Source organism: Drosophila yakuba, chromosome 2L, assembly GCF_016746365.2.
Source record: "Drosophila yakuba strain Tai18E2 chromosome 2L, Prin_Dyak_Tai18E2_2.1, whole genome shotgun sequence".
NCBI classification, from domain to species: domain Eukaryota; kingdom Metazoa; phylum Arthropoda; class Insecta; order Diptera; family Drosophilidae; genus Drosophila; species Drosophila yakuba.
Window position 1 is genome coordinate 15,586,346 of NC_052527.2, and position 23,363 is coordinate 15,609,708.

Below are 23,363 nucleotides of genomic sequence, written 5' to 3' on the forward strand. Positions count from 1 at the left end.
AAGTATAAATAACATTTAAGCATTGTAACAAAAATCTAGTAATATACATATGCTGTGTACGACTCTTTTATTATACTACTATCTTATCAGTTACCCCTTTGGCAAAAGCCAAGATTGAGCAAGCACATGCATACATCTCTGCTTCGCGCAGGTCATTCTTGGTAGTGATTAGAAATTGAGAAGACACGTCCATCTGCAGTGATATGCTTTCCCCCCTGCAATAAAAGTAAGACAACTGCCGGGGGTGGCGGCAATGCTCTTTGAGGTGATAAGTGCGAGTTCAAATGGTCCGAATGGCGCCAAGGGGAAAATGCACTTTCCATCGAAAATAACAGATACCGGCGGCCTATAGTTGTTTCACTTTGGTGCAATTTGCATGAGTCCGGTGGCTAACAGCCGGCTAACAGTCGCTGTTAGCGTTGCTCTCTGCAGAGAGGGTCCTTCATCAAACCTAGGAGAGCGCTCTCTCGGAAGCGAAAGAGAGAGAGAGAGAGAGAGAGAGTGGAGATTGAGTTGTGCTTGTGTGCAATAAATACAACGGACTCAGCATCCGCGGCAACAGTGGCGTCGCAGTACTGAGCGCAGAGTGTCGCAGGTCCAAGGACTTAGTTATCGCGTAGCCGCCGAGTGTGACGGACCGACGCCGCTTGGTGGCCGATTTAAAGCGACTCTTGGTGCGAGAAGTGCATTCAATTAACATAAAATGTAATTAGGGACCCTCTTCTCTCCGCCTCTCTCAATCAAATGCAAACATCGGGAAGTGAGCCGCGTAGACAAAAAGATTGCCATTTAAGAAGAATTTAAGCATTCAGCATCGAATGCAGTCGAAACTCAATCAAGTTGAACGGAAATCGTCGCAAATTAAACGTAAATTAAATATCACCCGGCCACGCGACACTCGGACCCATTTTATTAGAAGTTATGGCTGCCAACCTTGCCAGCTTTGTTTCATCGATCAATGTGTGCGACAGTCACGTGGGTGTGCGGATTGGGTTCCGGACTGGGACGGAGATTGGGATGGGGATTGGGATAGCCGCTGGCGTGGCGCTAATTTCTCACACTTCAAACGCGGTCGGGACTGGCAATGAATTTCCGCTCCAGCCTCCTGCGGATGCTTTCGTTCGCTTTGGTTTTGCTTTGCTTTTCCAGCCACTATAATGCCAACTCCCCGATTTCCCGGTGACGCTCCTCACTTCCAACCACCACACCCGCTCCAGTGCTCCTGCTATTTGGATAGCTAAGCCTCTGCGACAGATTAAATAGATTGACGGTGCATATTCCCCGCCCGTTGGGTAAGCACGAGCAGAAGCACCTGGACCGGGAGTGGGAGTCCATTGGGGAAGGCCTCCTCCGCCTTCACTTCTTTATGATTAGTTAATGGGATTCAATTTCATTCGAAATCGGCCGCCACAGAACGTGGCCGCTTTCTTTCGCATATTACGTAAGGCAACTTTCTGAAGGAAACACTTGTTGGGTCTTTCTCGGCTAACCAGGCACGTATCTCCGGCGAGGGAAGTACAAAGTTGGGAGAGTTGGGCGGAGAGTTGGGAGGACAGGATGAAGGGCGGGGAAAGTGAATCACAGTTGCGCCATTAGGAGCCCGTGAAATAAATTCAATATAAGCGGGGCCTAATGGCGGTAGTTGAGTTCCATTTACATTCAGCCTCCACAAATTGGCATGGCTGCGAAAATCGTTGCGTACTTAAGAGCACCCACTTTCAGCAGGCGCAGCATCGGCATCGTGAATGCATCATTTCACCTACACCCTGAGTGGCAACATGAAAAGGTACAAGTGTGCATTCTAAAAATAACAAACAACTCGAGTGCGATAAAAACAGCAGTTGCTACCAAGGTATAAAGTGCTAGCGTAAACACAGCCGGAGAAGGAACGACAAAAGCATCTGAGCCACCTAAAACGGCGAACAAACAGCGGCGACGCTGGTCCTGCGGAATCCTTGTTGTGTCGGTGTGTGTGTATTAGTGTTGGTGTGTGGGCCAAAGGAGCCGAGGAAAAAGTCAGAGCAAAAATGTGCAAGTAATGTGCAGGAAGTAAAGTGCAATGCCATCCGTGAAATCCGCCGAAAGTGAGATTCTTCTTGGGATTATAAGGAGCGACAGTATGACGAGCGGCAATACCCTGAGGTCCTGCCTCCTGCTGGCCACCATCCTGGGATTATTCTGCCGAAGCAAGGGTGAGTGGGGAGACTGGGCAGCTCTCTTTCGCCGATTACTTTGCTTGAATTATGGAGAGCAGACGGAATAAAAGAAGAATCCGTTTTACAGCCTTATTAAATCTGTATTACATAAATTACGGCAAGCGTTTCACTCTGAATTTTTATGACTGCTTTGCGCTTTCACATTTTCCATTTGCCATTCCCTCCTTTTATGTCATAATGAGTGCAGCCTTTTGATTTAATGACAACTGTTTGCCATAAAACAGATTACACATGCACACACAGCGCTGGCTTTTATGTGGCCCGTGATTTATTTCGCTTCGTATTTTTATGATAATTTATCAAATATGCATAATAAAATGCCAGCAACCGTTTATGGCATGGAAATCTCGCCAAAATTTCATTTGTAAGGTGGCAACAGCTTGCCGATTGGATTCTATGTGCTGAGTGCCTTCTGCAGGGTAAACCTTGCCATACCCATTACTCGTAGAGTAAAAGTACTAGATTCGCTAAAAAGTAGACCATATGAAGTATATATCCCAGTAGGATCAGCAGCGGAGTCGAACTGGTTTTTTATATTTATAAAACTTACGACTTAAAGGCACTTTCAATTAAAGATAGACCATAGATTTTGGTAGGTTATCTTTCTTCGAAATCACATGCATAAATACTTTGCTGGTTTACCTCCACCGTGGCCTTCATTACTTTAGAACAGTTTATTGCCTTAGAACAGATGTATGCATTATTGGAGAATTGGAAAATTGCATTTTTATATTATTTTTTATTTTTTTTATATACAGTTTGGCGTATTCCAAATACAGCGTGAGACGTTGATAAGATATTTGTGACTATTCAAAGGGAAACTGACTTGAACTTGAACAACCGCTGTTGTTTTTTTCTTAAGATAGCAAATTGCTAAAAATGTTTGCTGTTGTCTTTTTGGCTAATAACTTCACTACAACTTTTTTAATATGTATACCCGGTACTCGTAGAGAAATAGGGTGTACTAGATTTAAAGAAGGCGAAATGTATGCATCAGGGTAAAGGAGGTGTTTCCGACCATATAAAGTATATTTATTCTTGATCAGGATCAAAACCCGAGTCGATCTGGCCATGTCCGTCTGTCTGTCCGTATGAACGTCGAGATCTCAAAAACTATAAAAGCTAGAAACTGGAAACTAAGATTAGGTATGCAGATCCCAGAGACGTATATAAAGTGTCATGCCTACACATTTCAAAAATGCTTTGATTTTCGTTTTTTCTGTTGGTCTCGCCAATTTATATCGCTCAACTAAAATATTTTCAGCATGTTGAGGTATGACTGTTGCTGAGCTAATAATTTTTTTTAGTATCTATTTTCTGAGAAATGAAAAACTAGTTATGTAGTGTGTAGTGATTTAAATTTTTTTTGGCAATAAGCAAAAAAGGTAATTTTGGAACTGCTGGCGAAACCCGACAACTGTAAAAACCGACAACAGCGTTTTTTATTTTTGCACTCAGAAATTATATTTGACTGATTAAAATTGGACCTCACTTCAATAGATAGGCTTAATATTCACATCGTTTTTTAATTAGTCAGCCTGTTAGCTCGTTTCGATGTGCTCAATTTTGTTTACTTCAAAAAAGGGTTCTACTGGTTGATAATTTCACGTTCACAGCAGGCAGGGTAATCTGCATTCGGGGCCGTGTGTTCTCCAAACTTTTTTCCGGGGGGAAGTCCATAGGCACCACAACTGGAGTAAATTCATATATAGTACAGTATATAATTTGATATGAAAGAAACCTACGAATGTATCTGCACCGCACTATTTTCTTCGCATATAATTCGCTCACATCTCTGTGGGTGGCGTGCACTCTGTCCTTTTTCGAGAACCAATCCTTCGAGAACACACTTTCCAGGATGGGCTGGATCCTTGAAGACGCCTCGGGAGACGGCTGCCTCGTACCCCGAAACCAGGAGAACGGCGATTGCCACAAAGAGCACGGTAGCTGGACGCATCTTAGAGTCTTCAAATCCCAACTTAGACTGAACAGCCCACACAATTCTACGACTCAATACTCTTTATCTATCGATGACCGGTCGGTCAAGTCGTCGCATTAAATATTTGTATAAGTGGGCAGAGCTTCGGAATATTAGAGCTTTGCTCACACAAACAGATTTATTAGTACGACAATAATATGGAACGGGCAGCAAAGTTGTTGTCATGTCGATAATGAACAAATAAAAATGCCAAATGGATTTTTCTAATCTGTTTGTCTTTTTAACTTTAATGGACGCATATAAATTTCCTATGTGTTTATCTATAGATCACCATAGTTCATCAAGCTACATATTTGCATTTGGGCACTAATGAGAAGCATATTGATTTTCTTGAAAATAGTGTATCTACCATAAAGAAAACATTGATGGGCCCGTCACAGTTACATTAACATTGTTTTTCTTGGTCACTACATTTTATAAAATATATATTTATATTAGCAAAAAAGTAGGTCGTTTATATATCAGAAAAAATTATCTTTCAACTTTTAATAAATTTTATCATATAATTCTCTTGGCTGCTGTGAAAGTGATATATATATTTCTTACCTGAGCAGCTATTTTAGCGTTGCATCAGAATTAAAATTGTATCAGAGCATAATGAAATATATAAATGCTTTTGATTTAAAATATACTCGCTTTAGACTTTTTCTGCTTAAATAAGTAAAATCCTATTTAAATTCTGCCAAAAAATAATACATTTCTGGAGATTAAGTCAAATAAGGTAAAAAAATTTAATAAGTTTTATGTTATTATGGTTGCTCATGTTTAAGCTGTGATCAAACAAATCAAGATTAGGCTTTTATTTCCTGATAAATAAAACAACATCATCCCCAAAACTTAGGGTTATATTATGCGGGTCCATTCTACAGTACATATAATTTTGGATTTTTCCTGACACTGATCGCAGGAGAAAAGTCAAGCCAGCACGGGATTATTTTGCATTTGTTCTCGCCCTTTCACAGCTTTGCCCTTCGACTATGTAGATGACCACGATGACTTCAACTACGACCTGGACACGGCGCAGTCCCAGGCCAAGTACGACGCCCGTCTGCTCTCGCAGCAGATGCTCAGCGATGCGGAGCTGAGCTATAACGCCCAGCACAACGCCCTGGATGGCGACTCCCCGGCAGCTCAGGGGACTGGAGCTGGATCCCACTTGGACGCGGTCTCCTCTGCCCAGGAGGACCTGGAGCCGCACAGCAGGGCAGCGGCGTGCTTCACCAACGGGCACAAGTACACACACGGACAGAAGGTAGGATGACGCCAGCAGCAATATTTCAATTCGGGTTTTACTACATTAAATAATTGAACGTACATTTGTGGTTACCCTGCAACTCAAAGCGGCAGAGAAGTTCCTGTAAATCAGTAAAAAAAATGTTTAGCAAAGCTGTATACATAAGCAATTAGATTTTTATACAGCATCATCTTCTTTTGGTGCAACATTAGTTAAGTCAGTGAGTTTCCTTCAGACATCCGTTTTCATGGGTGTAAATCTGCAGTGGAATTCCGTTTCTGTGGTCATTTGATAAACCATAATCTGACAAGCATTCATGGCAATTGAGTAAAGATTGCATAATTTTAATTTGTGGCTCGTTAGGCACATGTGATGCTATGAATGCCAGTCCGAGAGCAGACTTTCTGCTCCTCCAGCCGAGATGTGTACTTTTCCCGCCCATTCATTGTATCTCAGGCATTGTGATTGATTGTCTGGTTGCGGGTAGCATGTACATATACGAGTATAAGCCGCAGGTGCACCTGCTGACCGAACTTCTAGGAGGAGAAACATCTAAGTTATTTCCTATATCCCTTTCTAGGTTCCGCGCCTGGATGCCTGCGAGGTGTGTCTCTGCATGGACGGCGAGATCTTCTGCTGGTGGGAGAAGTGCGGTTGGTTCTGCGTCGGCTTTTCTCGGCATGCATAATATAACGAGAAACTTTTGCCTTTTTCTCGCAGATAAGGCCAATGTACACAAGGCGAGGAAGGCGGGGGACAACGTAGGACTTGGACTTGGTGTTGGAGACGACGATGACGGTGATGGCGACGGCGATGGTGATGGCGATGGTGATGGCGATGGTGACTATTCAGATCCATATGGCCACGAGAGCACAACGGGAAAGTCAACAAAAGTGCATAAAGCGGCGAGGAAAGTTGGCAAGCGGCATAAACATCACAAGAATCAAAAGAATTTTAATGACTACGAAGTTTACCACAGCCAGCGAGGGAAGCAGCTACAGCAGAAGCAGCAGCCGGATTATAAAAAGTCCGCCATAATGCAGCAGCTCCAGATCCAGCAAAAACACAAGAGCGACAAGAGCGGTGCTGGCAACTACAATATAATCAAGCAACACAAACACCAGCAGCAGCAGCAGCAGCTCAAAATACCGCAGCAGCTACATCAGCAACAGCAGCAAAAGAATGTGGCGGCGGCTTTGGGTGTTAATCACGCAGCAAAGGCAACGCATTATCAGCAGGCAGCTTCGACGGTCCTGCCACCGCCCCAATCCCCGCCTCAGTTGCACAGCCACCACCCACACCAACAGCCGCATTCGTCCAGCAAAATCCTGAACTTTCCCGAGAACCTGCCATCCCTGCTCTACTACGACTACAAGACGGAGGAGCACGAGCACCACCAGCACCAGCACCACCAGCAGCACTTGCTCCACGAAAAACAGCGCTTGCTGCAACAGCAGCAACAGCAGCTGCAGCAAGAGGCGTTAGCTCGACAAAAGGCATCTGAGTCCTCATCTGTGCCCGAATCGCGAGCTGGAGGCACAGCAGAGGCAGCCGTGGGACCCAGCGGAGACTTGGCCGCTGATAAAAACTCTGATGAGGCGGAAACCGACAGCGATATTCTGCCAGAGCCGCCCACAAAGCAGCCCAAGGCAGCTGCCACACAATGGCCAACTCCAGCTCCAACTGGCAGCAACTCGGCCAGGGCGTTGATGACGGGCATGGTGGCATCCACACCCACGGCTGCAACAACGACAGCGACAAAGACATCGAAAACGAAAACGACAACGACAACGACAACGGCAACTGGAAGGACGACGACGACAACGGCGACAGGCACAAATGAAATGGTGACAAGCACGCTGTCTGGAATGGAGAAGTCCGGGGCCACAGTTGCAGACACAGATGTGAGTTGCGAGGTTGAGTAGGGTCCTCACTTTGGTAGGACATTGTGTTGGAAAAGAAGCGCACAAATAATATCCAACTCCAAACGTAGGCATTGAAAATAAATGCCAGAACTTCCTGTTAAGCTTAAAAGTTAAGGGGCAATATCCTTTGTGAGTCATACTGTTAGTATGGGAATGATAGTTTTAAGGCAATTCTAAGAGTTTTTCTCCTTTGTTCGGTTTTTTTTTTCATGTTTATACCCGTTACTAGCTGAGTATCTGATAGTCGGGTAACCCGACTGTAATATTCTCTTTTGTTTTGTATTAGTTTTCTTATTCTCTAATTTGAAAAACTAATGAAGCGAGTTGGGACCAAGGCTTTACAGACACACACTATTAACTTCCATTTGTCCGAAGATCAGGGTATTTAAGAACTCGGTTCCCGAAACTAGCTTCTCCGGAAGCTCTTCCAAGAGGAACTTACCCAATTAGGCTGGAGGCAACTGCCACTTTATTGGCTGCGTGGACGAGATGCTTGAACTCCGACCCTTCGGTGTGCCCAGTGAGCCTGAAATGCTTTTCGTAATGGGGCTTTTCATGCTCGAGCTGGTTTATTATTTACCATGCAGTCAAGTCGAATTAACAGTCTGTGCTTTATTCCCGACCAGCTTGGACAGATGCAACCCGATCGCCGTGGACCAGACGCGGAGCGCGACGACGCCTTCCACCGATGGCTGACATCCACCGAGCTGAATGCAGACAACACAAACTCAATGGACGACAGCCTGGAGCGGGAAACGCCGGCATCGACAATAATCGATGATGTTGGCACGGCCAACAAGAGTGACAGGAGCATCGGTGGCATCGGCAAAGACAATGGCAACGACGCCGTCTTCTTTCGCAGCTCGTACAACGATTACAGCAGCGAATTCAATGGGAGCGTTGTCAATATTGACATTACACTAACTGCAGTTGATGTGCATCCCCGTCGCCAAACGGATTTAATTGCAAATGGCAACAAAACGTCAGGCGCTAACGACAATGGCAACGGCAGCAGCAGCAAAAACTATAGCCACGTTGGAGCAGCAGGGACAACAATGAACCCACAGGCAGCCAGCAGCATCAGCAGCAGCATCAGCAGCAGCATCAGCAGCACCAGGAGCAGCAGCAATCAGGATCAGCCCCAGCAGAGCTCTGTTGTTCCGCCGTACACCCTGACAACGATTATAACAACTGCGCCGCTGGCACCAGGGCGTATGTGCAATGTTCTGGGTAAGCAAGCCAGTAGAGGGAGGTCCACGGGGATTATCGCAGCACAGAGGAATAATTATCCTCAGGCATTTGCGGTCAATCTGCTATTTGGTCAGATTGCTTCTATCTGTTAGAGTTTATAGTACTATAATATATTTTTCATTATTGCGATAAAGGCTTTGATAGACTTAGATTGTATTGACCAGTCCTTTACGTTTGGTGGTTCTCGTTCCAGGCAAACTGTATAAAATTGGAGACATTCTGCCGCAGGACACGGGTAACTGTCTGCAGTGCATCTGCACGGATGCCGTGACTCCCGACGAGATGCCGAGCGTCACCTGTAGTCCGCACAATTGCCCGCCGCTGGTTCTTCCGGATCTGTTCGATGCGACTGGTTACTGAGGTTACGGGTTTGTGCTGTAGGTTGCAACGACGGGCGGGTCGTGAGTCAGGTGGCAAGTGGCAAGTGGCAAGTGGCAAGTGGCAGGTGGCACGCCCCTGCGGCATGAGCTGTGTGCTGTTTTTGAATAGATCGAATCGTGATTTAAATTTTGAAACCGAAAGCCACAACTGCAACCAGCCAATGGAATCGAAACGAACGAATTGAATCGAATCGAATCACACTCACAACAACTGCAGACTAGTTCTGTAGTTCTGTAGCTCACTCTCGAATTTGATGTCACGGTCTAGGTCTCAACTAACTCAACTCAATATGAATTGTATGGATTTCAGTGTAAAGCCCTCCCTATCAGAAGTGCCCCGAGCACTCTCTAAAACGAAACCTATCAGCAGACATATATTATATTCGTACCAAGCTATATAGAATCGATCCAAGCCGACCATAGGGGAGAGAAGGGAGAGGAGAAGGATATATAGCGGTTGGTTGACAGTCTAGAGTTTAAGCTGACTGTTTATGCATTTTTTAAGAATCCGTATTCATCTCTCTCCGCAACAAGAATCCATTAAAGTATACAGCAGTAGCAATCGTAAAGAATTTATAGATGTACCAAACAGAAGTATATATACAAGCATATATGTATCTACTCTATGGCCATATCTAAACCTATACCTGGATGTAGCGAGTTCGGTGGGATCAGTTTAATTACTTAGATTATTTCCCGATTGAGAGGAAACCGTGTAGAGTTTTCAGTGTATTTAACAAAGGAGAAACCCAAGCGAAACGAGTAACTTATACAAATATAGGCAACTAAATCTAAACGAAAAAAACTGAACAATGACAAATAATGAACAACGTGCGTAATATTTTAATTTTGATATTAAAAACAAGCAACGTACTCCTCATTTGCATGAATGTTATTGTTTCGCGCTTCTTTGGAAATAAAAGCATACGTAATCTATGAATCGAAAATTGATGTGAGTATGGCCATTGTTTTAACGAACGCGAAGTTGGCAAGGAAAGACACCATATCGAGTAGCTATAACATTTTAAGGATTAATCCCAACTGTATTAAATATAATCATAGAACCTCGAACTCTCGTACAGTTCAGTGAATTCAAAATTTACGGAGTTTACCGAAAATCTATAGTATTGCTTTGGTTTCCGGTGACAAAGACAGCATTTATTTCAAAGCAAGTTTAGGCGTGATAAACGAGATTTATTCGAAAGGGGTTAAATTAGGCGGAATATATAATACTTGAAAAGTAGAAAACTATTTCGATTTTAAGGGAAATCAAAATACATTCGAGCGAGTTTTTTATAACCGAGTTCGAACGAAACTATATAGGCATGTGAATTATAAAATCAAAATGCAAAATATACGTACATGCCAACATACCGATGCAGACAAACATAAATATTTATTATTGATGTTCCACAAGAGAAGCGTTTGGTAAATTCAAAGAAAAATAGAAAAATTCATCTTGAACGAGCGTATTAAAAATGTATACAAATAAGCGTATTTATGTATGTGTAAAATAAATGTAACTACAGCTCTACGAGTATTCTAATCTGCAACTCGCACAGAGATACAGATACAGATGCACCGGCATCCCTGTGTTTAAATGGAATTTGTGTTTGAACTCAAATTGAAATCAAATCGACATGAATAAACCGAAACCCAACTAAGGCATTTCGAAACAGTGCTCTATTTCATTTCTGTGGACGTAATCAATCCTATTTGGAAAAGGTAAGACTACGATTTAATTAATGCTGTGCATTGTCCATAATAATTGGTACTCATTACGAAATATATACAAGTACGAGTATAACATAAAATGTGGGCTTTCTAGAGTAGGCTTACAAGTGCATTGTACAGGAAACCACGAGCTCAAATTTTGTAGCAATATGCGATACAAGAAGTTATATATTCGTCTTATTATGAATGATTACTCAAGTATCATTTTACTGTTTAGGTCCTGGAAGACCTTGCTATTCTGCTAATCGCCTTCGCTACCAGACTCGAAGCCAGAATCCTCGGCGAGTTCGGCTAGGATGAAGGCTTGTACAGCCATTCGCAGGTCAACTGCGTCTCCTTGGCCAGGATCTGGTACTTGGAGGATGGCCGTGGGTGGAGCAGCGTGGTGAGAAAACGCTTCACGCTGCCTGCCTGCCAAGGACCTCACTGCCAGCTGGTTATCCCCTCCTCCGTCCATGTGAGAAGGTCTGTTGCCGTCTTTTCCTTTTTTACCCGATCGGAGCTGAAGGTCGACTTGAAATAATTTATGGCGCTTGGGCGTTGGGCTTGTGCTTTTTGGAATTTTGAGTGTATGCTTTTCGATCGACATTCAAAACGTGTTTGAATATCCCTAGCCGATGTGACAGGCCTTACAAAAGCAGTGCGAAGGCGGAAATTGCCAGCGGCAGATTGGCTGTTTAATATTGTTAAATAAAGCTCTTCGGGACGGGTTATTAGTTTTCCAAAGCCGTTTGTGTCTCTGTGTGCGCAGTGCAATCATCGCAGTGACAGCCGACCGCAGGGCACTTTCAAACCGTGTGTGCGTGTGTGTGTGTGTAACCGGAAGCGGAAGTCGCGTCCCGTTCCGTTCTGCGCCGTTCCCATCGCATTACGTACCCGCCCCGTTGCCTGACCGCATAAAGCCATTTGGCCATTTTGGGAACAAGCCCCAGCCCACAATCCAGAGCCCACAGCCAACAGCACACAGTCCCCGCTGGCATAAAGTAGTCAGCCGCACAATACTTTGCTGTCAATTTGTGATAACGGCAGCTTTATTTGAAAATATGTGCGACTTTATTTCCCGGCTGTGCCGAGCCGATTTTGCGGCCGCACTGGATGACAGCTGCTAGATGGTTTGTCGGTTGGGCAGCAGTGACTAGTGGGTTGTGGGTTGGGTGGAGTGCCGATAGAACGTGTGAAATTGAATATTTACAGGAGCCCTTCCAGGTGGAATGCGTCCCACGCTGGTGGCAATGAATAGTGTGGCTTAGAGCGATTTTCGATTTGCGATATTCGATGTGCGACTTGTAAAAGAGAGTCAACAAAGGCTGCCGGATCCGTTTCAACCACTTCTACTTGCATTCCACATTAATATTTTTATGGCCAGCAGCAGGGACGAAACGAAGGTCTCAGCTAATTAAATTTACCAGATGTGTATGTGGGTGTTTGCATGCACATATGTACATATTTGCACAAATTGACTCTGCCCGGCCACATCGCTGGCTGTATGACTATATGACTGTATGACTGTATTCCGGGTTGGGGAGTTGGTTGAGCAGTGCACATTTTTAATTACGCTGCACATTTGCATTTGAATTGCGCATTTTACAGGCTGATAAGCCGAAATAAAGGCAACAGTTGTGCAGTGGCTGCCAAAGATATGTTGGCTCTGGCCACGCCTCCATGCCTCCATGCATCTGCACACTCGCTCCTGGTTTTTTGCAGATCCCCAGAATGTGTAATTTTCGAGTTGACAACTTTTGTCCCAAAGCAGTGACCTCGTTACACCCACACAGTCGGCTATATAGTATAGTAGTATATTGCATTAGAGCCCGTGCTCCTTCAAAACAGAATCTGCCCGCAGCCATAACCCCATTGAGCCGGGCGTGCACAAAGAACACGGCGGAGGAGGGTGCACGGGAATGGATGAATTGGATTGGATTGGATGGTGAAAGCGAGTGCTGAATGCCTTTCAATGAAATGCAAAGGAGAGAAAGTTGGAGAACAAAAGGAGAACGAACACACGGCGCTTTTAAATTTTACTGCCTCCTCTTCGATTCCGGGCGCTAATGGAAACCCTCTATTTCCATTATATCTCCTAGTCCGGGGAGAGTTTTCCTGATCGAACATTCTGGGAATGGGAATGGAAATACATTCTTGAAGTTCAAGGACCCTCTGTTCCAGTCAGTAGGTGCACTTCCATTCTATCACTATTAAATGGGGAAAATTAAGCAGCCGCCGCAAATCAACGAAAGTGTTGTCCTATTTCCTCCCATCCCCAAAAGCACGTATCTGGAAAAGGGATAGGTATCAACCGCCTGCTGGCCTGATGTTTAAGCCATTTTTAATGACAAACTGACGCCTGACAACGGCTAATGATGGCGGCTAGCCAAAGTTTTGCGGCTTTTGCGGATTAAAATTGAAAACGCTTGCATTCATTAATCCCGCCAACAGAAAAAAAAACCCAACTAGAACGTGACATGAGACAGGTGTCGCATTAATTAGTGTAAGCATTCATACGGCTCCCACTCCACGTCTTGCAAAATGAAAGTTTCCTCGGGCGGGCGGTTTAATTTCGCCGAGATGTGTCACTTCGCAATTTGGGTCAAGATGGCTTGAGTTAAATTATTGCAAACGGCATTCCGCACCGTCTTCCTGCCCCTCAAAGTTCTCGAATCGAGGAGACGTGCTTATTTGCGTAGATATCCTCCGGCCGACGAATCAACTCCTTTGAAAGCCTCCAATAACAAAAGCTCACAAATGGGATTATTGGATTATTGCGCTTTAAGACTAGAAGGCACAATTAAAACCTGTCTTTGCGCCTAAAACATTAGATTCGCGGGCATTTATCCGTCCATCTTCCATCTATTATGCCCAAATAAAGCGGTTTTGACTTTTCATATCTCTTAAATTTACTTAGGTAGATATAAAGTAACAAGCATTTTAAATGTATACTATTTCTATATTAGAATGCTAATGCTATTATAGGCATTATTCTTCAAACCACTAAAATATCTGTTTTGTGGCGTTAACATTTTAATTTAATATTTTGGATCTCCAGGTAAGTTATGCTAATATTAAACATAAACATATATTATCGCACTTAATTCAATTAGAGCCCATAGAATCTAAGACTCGTCATTGTAACAGAAGTAGGTCCAAACAAAAAACATGAAATATTAAAAAGCACATAACTATAACCTAGAGTAGTGTTAATCTATTCGATAGGTTATGTAAATTTGAATATACTCAATGTCCTACTTTGCGAAACTGAGAACTGAGACGTGCAAGCAGTTTAGCAAGCCTTTCTTGAATTTAAATAAAACATCTAACACAATCCAGCAGAGCCACAGAAATTCCACTTATATCGTTGTGTCTGGCGTTGTCCCTGTTACCTGGGCCCAACCAGAAGGCAGTTTCCAGAGATGAGATGCTGCGAGTTGAGCAGCTGATGACCGCGACTGTGCCTTTGTGCTGCCGACAATCCAGTCTTCTGTGTCTTCTGGTGGCATAGGAGGAGTGAACATAGAAATTAATATTCTTCTGGCACTCACACCCACCACTCCAACTAATCTTCTGACCGCTCAAGCTCGCAATTTCAAAGCGATGCGAACGAGACAATAACAAATCAAAGTGCACTAAATGCAACTTAAAACACATTACATTTTTTCATATAATTTTAAAGTATTTCTATATAAAGTAGTGGTTCGATCTGACCGCTTCTGACTTGTAGTACCTGAAATAGAAATGAGAGGTTTGGGAAATAGCTGCAAGAGGTTTATTTGCGACAAAAAACGGACGGACGGACAGAAGGACAGACGGACAAACGCACACACATACTATATTTACTTACTTCCCATGGTCGGCAATGTCTAATAAACTGCGTTGCAAGCTTCTGCCGTAAACTTATTAAATTGAAATTTTATTTAGTAAAATGTACAAAAATGTTTGTTTAAATTATATCTTTTGTACGTTGAAGGAGCGATGGTTACTAGTCTTGCAACTCACTCAGAAGTGTTTTGGTTTTATGTACACTGCATGCACTATATTAATCTTTCAATTAAAGAATTATCTAATCGAAAGCATGTTAAACATTATTTTTTATACTTTCAGGATAAGTTTTTCAACTAGCAGGGAGTTTCACCTCTAATCCCATTGTGCCAAGTGTAAGCCAGCGACTGACTTGGTATTTGAAGCTCCTCTGTGACTCGGCCAGAGCAAACAGTTCCTGGACCACTGGTGGTCCTTTGTGTAATACCTCCGTTGAGAAATTCCTTTCAGCTCGCATCCTCCATCCATCTGCTCTCGGTCAGAAGCCACTGGGACAAACAAGTCCGCCCCAACCGGGGTAGTTACCAAGTGTCAGTCACTTTTTCTGCACTTTCCTTAATTACTGTCATTGGCCGCCGCTGCCATTTTGTTTCAGAGCTTCTCTGAATTTCCGGTCATCAAAATATTGTGGCTGAAATATGTAGCTATCATGGGCGACGAGTTTTTTTAAATTATCTGAATTTTAACCCAGGTCTTGCAGAGTTCTCTGCTTTTTACACTGTGGCTTTGAGCTATCCTAGTTGGTGAACAAACGGTTTTGATATTTTTGAGCACTTTAACTGGCTAATTCTCGGGCAAAATGCACAAATTGTGTAATTTTCAAGTTAACAGCTCTTGACCTCGTTCAGAATGGGCAGTCCTCCGCAAATCCTTCTGTTGATCTGGTTCGCGGAATTTTGTTTGTTTTGTAACGGCGCGCAAATATGCAAAAGCGCAATTGTGTGTTAAGTTGGCTTTGTTGCCGCGTGTGTGCATACTTTTAGGCTCGGGGGTAGTGGAGGCATTTTATGCGACTGCCACAAGTTTGTTGGCAAAAGTTTGAGCCCGTAAAACTTTTAATTCAGTGCCTACCAACCAGTTGTTCCCGGCCATCCAACCCATCCAACCCATACAACACATCCAACACATCCAACCCATGGGGCGAATGGTTGCCATGAACAGCAGTAGCAACAGTAACAGTAACAGGCTTTTAGTGAATACACACATTAGCCCTTTGCTGCTCGGTCTGTCCTTTATGAAAGGGTTCAGGAGCAAAAGTTTCGCATACACCTAAGGATCCTGCCTGGTGGCTGTTGGTGCCTAACTAACAGCAATTCATGGGAAAAAAGCGAGTGCAGCTCGAGAACAAATGAGGAAAATATGCTTCAATAACAAAACACTCAACACTTAGGAGCACGGGACCAAGTGAGCACAGGACGAGTGCTAAAAGGAACAACGACCGATTTACATAAGGACCCCAAACAGACGCACCATCCATCCATATCAAACCATCCGCAGAAATGCAAACACGCCCAGGACCCAGGACCAACAGACACTCGAAAAAAACTAGCGTCTATTGTGGAGGAAAACTTTTTGCGCCGCTGAAAGGGATTTTTCGATGCAGAAAAAGATTTATTAATATTTAACAGCTCAGCTAGAGCAAAACAGACGAACATTTTTGAGATATCCAAACATAATAACTGTTGCAGCAGCCACGCTGAAAGTTCAACATGGACGCAAGTGGAGTGTGCTGTGTACCAGTTTTCTGACTGCGACTTGTCCCGCTCCTGACTTCAATATCCTGCAGACTAGCCGGACTGCAGGAAGCACTTTGTGGACGGGCGGAATACCCCATGGAGTGCCAAATGGCGGCCAGTCACGGATTTTGGTCCTCCCAGCCCAGTTCCTTCCCGCCGGACTCCCACGACCATTTCATCAGGGTGGCTCACACTGTTTGACAAGTAAATGCTGCAGGAGCAATGAATTTCTTTTTAGATGTTAAGGAAGTATGAAAATTTAACAGCCTTAGACATATTATGTATAAATAAAATGAAAAGAGTACGTAATAAATACGACCTCTTAGCATTGTGGCTACAACTTCTTGGAGTTGAGTGAGCTTGAGACACCCTGCCGTGCGTTTCCTGCTCGACCGCCCGCAACAACGGCAAACAAAAGCGCAGGACGACGCGGATTCGGATTTGGGGCTGCTCCATAATCTGGGGACTGCGGGACTGGGGCTGCGGCGTGCATTATTGAGTATGAAGGGCCCACTGATTTTTTCGGTTTGGCGACTCGCCTTTCCGAGCGATGACAATGCGAAGGGCCGTGCCATTGCCATCAAACGCAGCGCCAAAAGCCGAGCCGAACTCATTAGGCTTGCAACGCCGAGTGCTGGCCGTGCTCTAATTATGCCGTCGCCACCTAATTCCCCTTCCCAGCCAGCTGGTTTTGTGCTTTGCTGGTGTCCTGGCTCATTGGTGCTCTGCTGTTCTGGTGTCCTGGTGTCCTCGGCATACTGTGATTGTGGGCGGGTCGAAATCGGAGGAGACAGTTCCGCTGCATGGACAATGGGAATGCGATCGGCTCTTCGGGCTTTTGACTTTACTGTTGTCCCACATAATGACCATAAAAGGGGTTCATGGAGAAGGAACTGCTGGTTTGACCTTCAGCGGGCATTAAAAAGAAATAAATAATAAATCAACTCGGGCATGAAATATTCAATAACCCAAACCGACAAAGATTTACTGCTTAGCCGTTTATTTCCTGCGACCCCAAAAATAAAAAGGCGGCCCGAGAAAAACACTTTGTTAGCAATTTGGGCAGAAAAAAGCTGGCTGGATCTGTTTTGAAAACTGCCAACTAAACAAGAAGTCACGAAAGCACACGTAGGCCAACCCACACGCGTGCCAAGCAAATTGAAAGAGTTGCCAAAGTTCATTGCTGGCTAAACGAAAGGTTGCCCAAAGCCCACCCAGCAGTCGGTAGACTAAGGTAGACTACTAACCTGGTCTTAACCTGGCTTAGAGGACCGCCTTTGACGCCCTTCATAATTTGCCAGGACGACCACAACAGCCACACACTTGAGAGCTGCTCTGTGGCCACAAAGGAAAATATAAATTGTTTTTATTTCTGTGCGACATGGAGGAAATGGAAATGGAGGAAAAGTCATCATAGTCGGCCACGTGAAATAGCGAAAGTTTACCTCACATCTACGACATACTTTACAGATGTCAGATAGCGCGTATGCGGGCTACCAACTTCCTAATTCTGGCCAACAGCCCCACACAATTCCGGCAATCTGTCCGGCGAGCGGGGATATCACTGCCAAAAGGACATTTAATACACGCAAATAAATATCGCCGACGACTCTCGTGTGCAGCGAACACAGCCCGGAAACGGAAAGACTAAAGTCCAGGATCCAAAAAGAGTGGCAGGGGTTGAGGAGGGGAAGCAGTCAGTCGCAGGATATGGCCATGAGAAATTAGTGGAGTTTCGCCGCATAAATTTGCGCACATATATGGTGTATACCACAGAAGCAATCTGGTTCAGCAATTTAGGGAAATTCAAAGGACTTTATCACTTCGCTAGAATGCAAGCAAAAACTAATGAAACGATATTTACGAATTTAATATTTTGAATTATTATTTTTTCTTTTATAACTGAAGGTATAGACAATATAAATGAGCAAACTATGTTTAAACAAGGCCTTCTCGTAATTTATCTTGAATATATGTATGTATATAGTGCTAAATTGGAAATGAAATTGTGAGCTGAAACTTGAGCAACGCAGCTGACACAATCTTTTTCTAAAAAAAGTTGGAGTTAATGTTAGTTGATTTTAGTTTCCCTTAGTTGCGTTGCTTAAAATATTAATTAATATAATTACCAAAAAATAGTAACAAGATACTTGAAGACAAGAAACATTGTTTTAGGATCAAAAGTACAGTGTTACAAGAGCCTCAGTGCTAGTGAGTAACTAAAACCACAGTGATTGCCTTTGAGATTTGTGTGCAATTGTGGGTAATTGCCCTAAACACTCGTACGCCACTGTGGGCTTTTAGATAGGATGGAAATGGGAGTGGGAGTGGAAATAAAGCTTCGGAGGAGTCAGGCTTGTAATTTTCCAAAGGCAACATTTGCCATGATAATACGTAATATACATAACAAGCACAGTTATGCGAGGCCGGAGGCAGCTCAAACCCCATGCCCATGCATATTGATGGTATGCCGAAAATAGTTCCTCAAATGGGAAAGATAATAAATAGATGCCAGCTGCTCTGGCTTAAGACTGTTAACTGATTTTGGGGCTTTGGGGATAGGGCCGGATAATTGCAGTCTACTGCAGGGCAGCCGCAAGCTGCTCGACTCTGCCACTTCCGCAGGCCAAGGTTGCCGGGATCATAAATCACAATCAAATTACTTGCTGATTACTGCGAGTCGGGATGCATGAAATGGATTAATGCCGCCCGGCGGAACATAATAAATCAATGGCCAACAGGAACGGCGTATAACTCGGCAGGAGTACATTGAATTGGGTAATTAAATTACGTGCCCCGCGGCAACGCGCCTTTGACATCCCAACGAGATCCTTTGTTCGGCTATTTATGTATGTGCGAAATGCGCCGTCAATCTATTAACGCGTTTGCAAATAAAAATTATCAAATTATTTTGGCCCGAGTTCGTGTGGCTCCCGGCCATGTGTGCCCGCTCAATCAATTATTCTGCCGATTTTGGGTATTTGCGTGTGCAAATCTGATTTACACGCACAAATGAATATTAAATTGCTTGAATCAATTGAGTTCGAGTACACCCATACACCCAAACACCCAAATACCCAGCGCTCACACTGCACTCACTGTGGATTTTTGAGTTGTGCGCAGTCACAATGGCATAAATCGCGCCACGAGTGCAAAGTGAAATTGGGAAAGGTGCTTTTCCCTCGCTTTCCCTATCTATCCGCCCGACTGACGCACTCGAGGTGTCCGACACAACGACGGAAGAATTTCCCGTAAACTCGATGACTTCGAACTAATTTAACGAACAAAGTCAGCAGGGGTAGTACCATGTTAATATACACTTTTTCACATAACAACGGCCTGCAAAATATTGAAACAGTACAAGTATTTTGAATTGATCCACTTGGGTATGCATTTTTGCTGAAATAAAATTAAATTCATGTTTTTTGGTGAAAACAAAAAGAAATTCAAGTTTTGAGCTTCCCGCTCAAACTCCGAAATTCCTGCATTATCAACTTGTTTGTTTGTACTGTCTGCAGCTGATGCTCTTTCCTCAGCGCGCTGACATGTATGAAATTCCAGAAAACAAACTTTATTGAATTTCGCATTAATTTTTTCGCCTTCAAAGTCAAGACTTTGTTGCTGATTGTCGTAAGGGTTTTAATATGGCGAACTCGCTGGTCTGGCGTTTATTAAATTTTATTTGCGAGCACAGTTTGCAGGGCACAGCAAACTTTTGTATTGTGCTGTATGGCTTACTGCATGTGCAGTTGACATCTTTATGGGAACATGGTTGGTATACGGGTGTGGGTGTGGGTGTGGGTGTGGGTGTGGGTGTGGGTGTGGGTGTGCTCCCCGTCCGTTGACATTTTCCAATGGGGAGTGGGGAATGGGGATTGCAGGACTTGAGCCATATTTATTTGTCAAGGTACATACACATAAATATATGTGGCAGTGACAGAACGTGCATAATTCTATGTGCAAACTTCGTTAAGTGTTTAAAGTCGTCATCAATTATGCAGTTTTCCTTGTCGGCAACCTACCAGTCACTATTAAAACTTTTGAGTGCCTTAAAACCATTTAATTCCTCTCTGCTCTTCGATTCGATGCCTGTTAGTAAATTGCCGGATTTCAGATAGCTCGGCCAAACATCCTTAATTTACTCACTTTCGATTGCCTGGCTAACAAATGGGCCACAATTAATTACACATGTGGGAGATGGCTTTGGTGTTTATCGGCGGGTGGAACTCTTGTCGGCTCATCTGGGCTCATATATCAGCTGATAACTGGATGGGGCTCGTGGGCGGTTTTGGGGCAGCTCCAGCCGTCAGCACGGCCATGAATACATTAAGTTGCTGCCGCGTCTAATTGCCTCCTTGTTTGTTTGCTTGCTGCTGTGGCTCCTCGGCAGTGTAACAGGTGCGTCTGCACCCTTGGGCACCGCCACGGTTTCGGTGTCGAAATGTATTTTTACCATAAATTAAACAACGGACCATAAAAACTTCCACAAACGGCCCGGCAAAATGCTCCCAGCCCGTTTCGAAGTTTGTACCCTTTTTTTTGGCGTGTTTGCCACCATCAACCGTAAATTCCGGGGAGCCAAAACTCATTTAAAATGTCCAACCCCTGCATGAGTTTCGAGAGCATATTTCATAAGCACAGTTCCCGGCTTGTGTGTTTTCATAAAGCATTTAAACAGCATTATAAAATTGCTTTGCTGCACACGGGGTTTGCTCATTTCTGCATTCTCGATCCAGAAAAGCAGAAAGGATTCCCCTTCTCACGTAATGGGACTTATGCCCGATAATGTGTTCCTCGTTGCCATTTGGCCATTTGGCCCTTGGGGAAGAAACACCCCGCCGTGTTGCACCTGCAGCCGTACGAAGGGGTGTCCTGACAAAGGACCTCTTTCTTCTTGGCCGGCCTGCGAGCCTCGCAATTCGTGAACCTCGAAGGCACTCGAAGTGTGCGCGTGACATTCGGCGGCAGTGACAGGCGGCCCTTTGTGAATAATGCCCGTCAAGTGGCGGCCACCATATTGAGTGAGTACGGTACATAGAGTGAGGGATGGGAGATGGGGGATGGGAGTCCTGTGATTTATGAGACAACTTTTTTATTTCAATAATGCGTTCTCTCCATTGACTCCTTCTGCGCGTGTCTGTTTAATAAAATGCTCTGATTAAGTACAATGTGTAAGGTATATCGAATATTTATGAATGTCTTCTTTCTCGTTGCAGAGCGCTTTTCATAATTATGACAAATTGATTTTACGTAAGCGAACAATGACACTGAGTGAATTGGAAGTCTGCGTTGAATCAGGAGAATGAAATTTAAAACGAAGCTCAATTTGAATTTCTTGAAAAAGCCTATATTTTGGCTGTCAGCTCAATAGATTGTCATATCTCGTTTAAAATTAAAAATTGGGAAAATAAATAAAATAAATGAATTCGGTTCAACAGACCATATGACGTAACATTAAACTGGAACTTTTTTCTTTAATTGAGTCGAGGCAGTTTCCGTTGATTTGCTTTTTATTTGGTAGATTTAAACGGGCATAAATTTCTGTTTTATTTGATTCCTCATTTAAGTATGAATATCAATACACCTGTCAATTGAACCTATAAGCCGACATGTTTTTTGAACAATCAAATCCTCTAACACAATAGCAGCTTTGGTTGAATAACCAAAGCATCTTCCATTTCAATTGAGTAAAAACAAAATCAAAATCAGCCCCATTAAGTATGCTATCGATTTAGACAGTTGGCCGTTAAGCACTTAATGCTCTGTCAGTTGTGCAAGCAGAGTTCAACGCACAATTACACAGCCGAGAACTGGTTGGAAGTCATTAATTTAAATGTTTATATTTTCATTCGCTGCCAGCCGTCGAGTGTTGTGACGGCGTTTTTATCTCTGGCACGCAGCACAATTAAGCAGCATTTAAATGCTCGACTGGTCGGAACCGGGCCAAAATCAACCGGGTCGAATTAAAAGCAACCCGATTCTTTGAGTGGACCTGCAATAATTGATATTTCAATGGTGCCGCAGCAGCCATTGAATCTGCAATCTCGATTGCAGCAAAACTCTTGTGGTCGTCCGTTAATGGTGATGTATTTTTACTTTGATTGCGTCCATAGTTGCAGTGGCAAACGTTAAGCGGATTTCACCGAGTGCAACAAATGCCAATAAGCGTGGGATGTAGAGTGCTGCACGTGCCTGGCATAAATCGATGTCCCTCTTCCTCTTCATCTCCTTATCCCTGACTCTTCTCCTGTTCCGGCACCACCGGCACCACCGCAGCACTTTCAGTGTCCTTTTCCATTCTCTGGAGTGCCGGCTATAAGGAATTATATGTACGCATAGTGCAGCATGAATATGAAGTGCGTGCTCCAGGCAGAAGGGTCAAAACGAGCCCCTGGCATCCCTCCCCCCAGCTCCCTTTCCCTTCTATGTTCATGTTCACTTTTCCACAAATCAGCTGAGCACATCATTCAAATTTGCCCCTTTTGAGCGGAAGAGGCCGCAACACTTTTCTCCTGCGGCACAGCAAACTGTGGAGAAATTATGCAAATTCTGCGGTAGCTTCACTAATATGCTCATTTGCATTTGCCTCCGCATTGTTTACCGAATTGGCCAGCCATCGATGGATCAGGGGACTTGATTATGCAGGGCACACCGTTCTCGGTTCTCGGTTCGCAATTCCAGGATCTCGGCCAGGTTATGCGCCGAAGCATGTAATTCTTGCAGTATTTTTCACACCCTCCGGTCGAAGAAGCTTGACTTGACTTATTAATGTCCTGGATCTAAAAGGGTAGCGTTTCCGTGCCCAGGCTGTTTGCCATCCGCCCATCCCGGCTATCTCTCCCTGCTAATCGCACGGGAATCGCTTTAAAGTCCGGCCAACTTTCTTGACGGATATACACTGACTGTGTTTACTTAGGGCATCAATACATCACTTAGTTGCAAATTTATGCGTGCGGAAAGTGCCAAGTAGTTTTAAATTTCAGGAACTATCTGCTTTAAGTTTTAACCGCTGCGAATTTTCATGGCGAGCACTGACGGCACACTTCAATATCCCGTGGCCGGTTTCAATTTATGGCCA

General features: G+C 44.0%; 3 protein-coding genes across 8 annotated transcripts; 1 reads left to right on the forward strand and 2 right to left on the reverse strand.

Annotated features, from left to right (window-relative positions):
- Positions 1-558: 558 nt before the first annotated feature.
- On the forward strand, positions 559-10,681 carry LOC6528332 (uncharacterized protein DDB_G0290301). Of its 6 annotated transcripts, none has more exons than XM_039370511.2 (7): positions 559-674; positions 1,723-2,192; positions 5,178-5,467; positions 6,030-6,102; positions 6,170-7,353; positions 8,001-8,604; positions 8,819-10,681. In XM_039370511.2, exons 2-7 carry the CDS (start codon positions 2,060-2,062, stop codon positions 8,983-8,985), a joined length of 2,451 nt encoding a protein of 816 aa, XP_039226445.1. In that variant the 5' UTR covers positions 559-674; positions 1,723-2,059; the 3' UTR covers positions 8,986-10,681. The 6 variants fall into 6 exon arrangements, with proteins under 6 accessions (XP_039226445.1, XP_039226446.1, XP_015053923.1 ...); XM_039370512.2 differs by having other exon boundaries at positions 567-674; positions 1,726-2,192; XM_015198437.3 differs by having other exon boundaries at positions 569-867.
- LOC26534623 lies at positions 3,606-4,216 on the reverse strand. The gene is made up of 2 exons (XM_015199042.3): positions 3,962-4,216; positions 3,606-3,907 (listed from the first exon to the last, which is right to left on the reverse strand). Exons 1-2 carry the CDS (start codon positions 4,171-4,173, stop codon positions 3,805-3,807), a joined length of 315 nt encoding a protein of 104 aa, XP_015054528.1. The 5' UTR covers positions 4,174-4,216; the 3' UTR covers positions 3,606-3,804.
- Positions 10,682-10,876: 195 nt separating the features above from the next.
- LOC6528333 lies at positions 10,877-11,364 on the reverse strand. Its single transcript, XM_002089350.4, has one exon. It carries the CDS (start codon positions 11,326-11,328, stop codon positions 10,981-10,983), a length of 348 nt encoding a protein of 115 aa, XP_002089386.2. The 5' UTR covers positions 11,329-11,364; the 3' UTR covers positions 10,877-10,980.
- Positions 11,365-23,363: the final 11,999 nt, after the last annotated feature.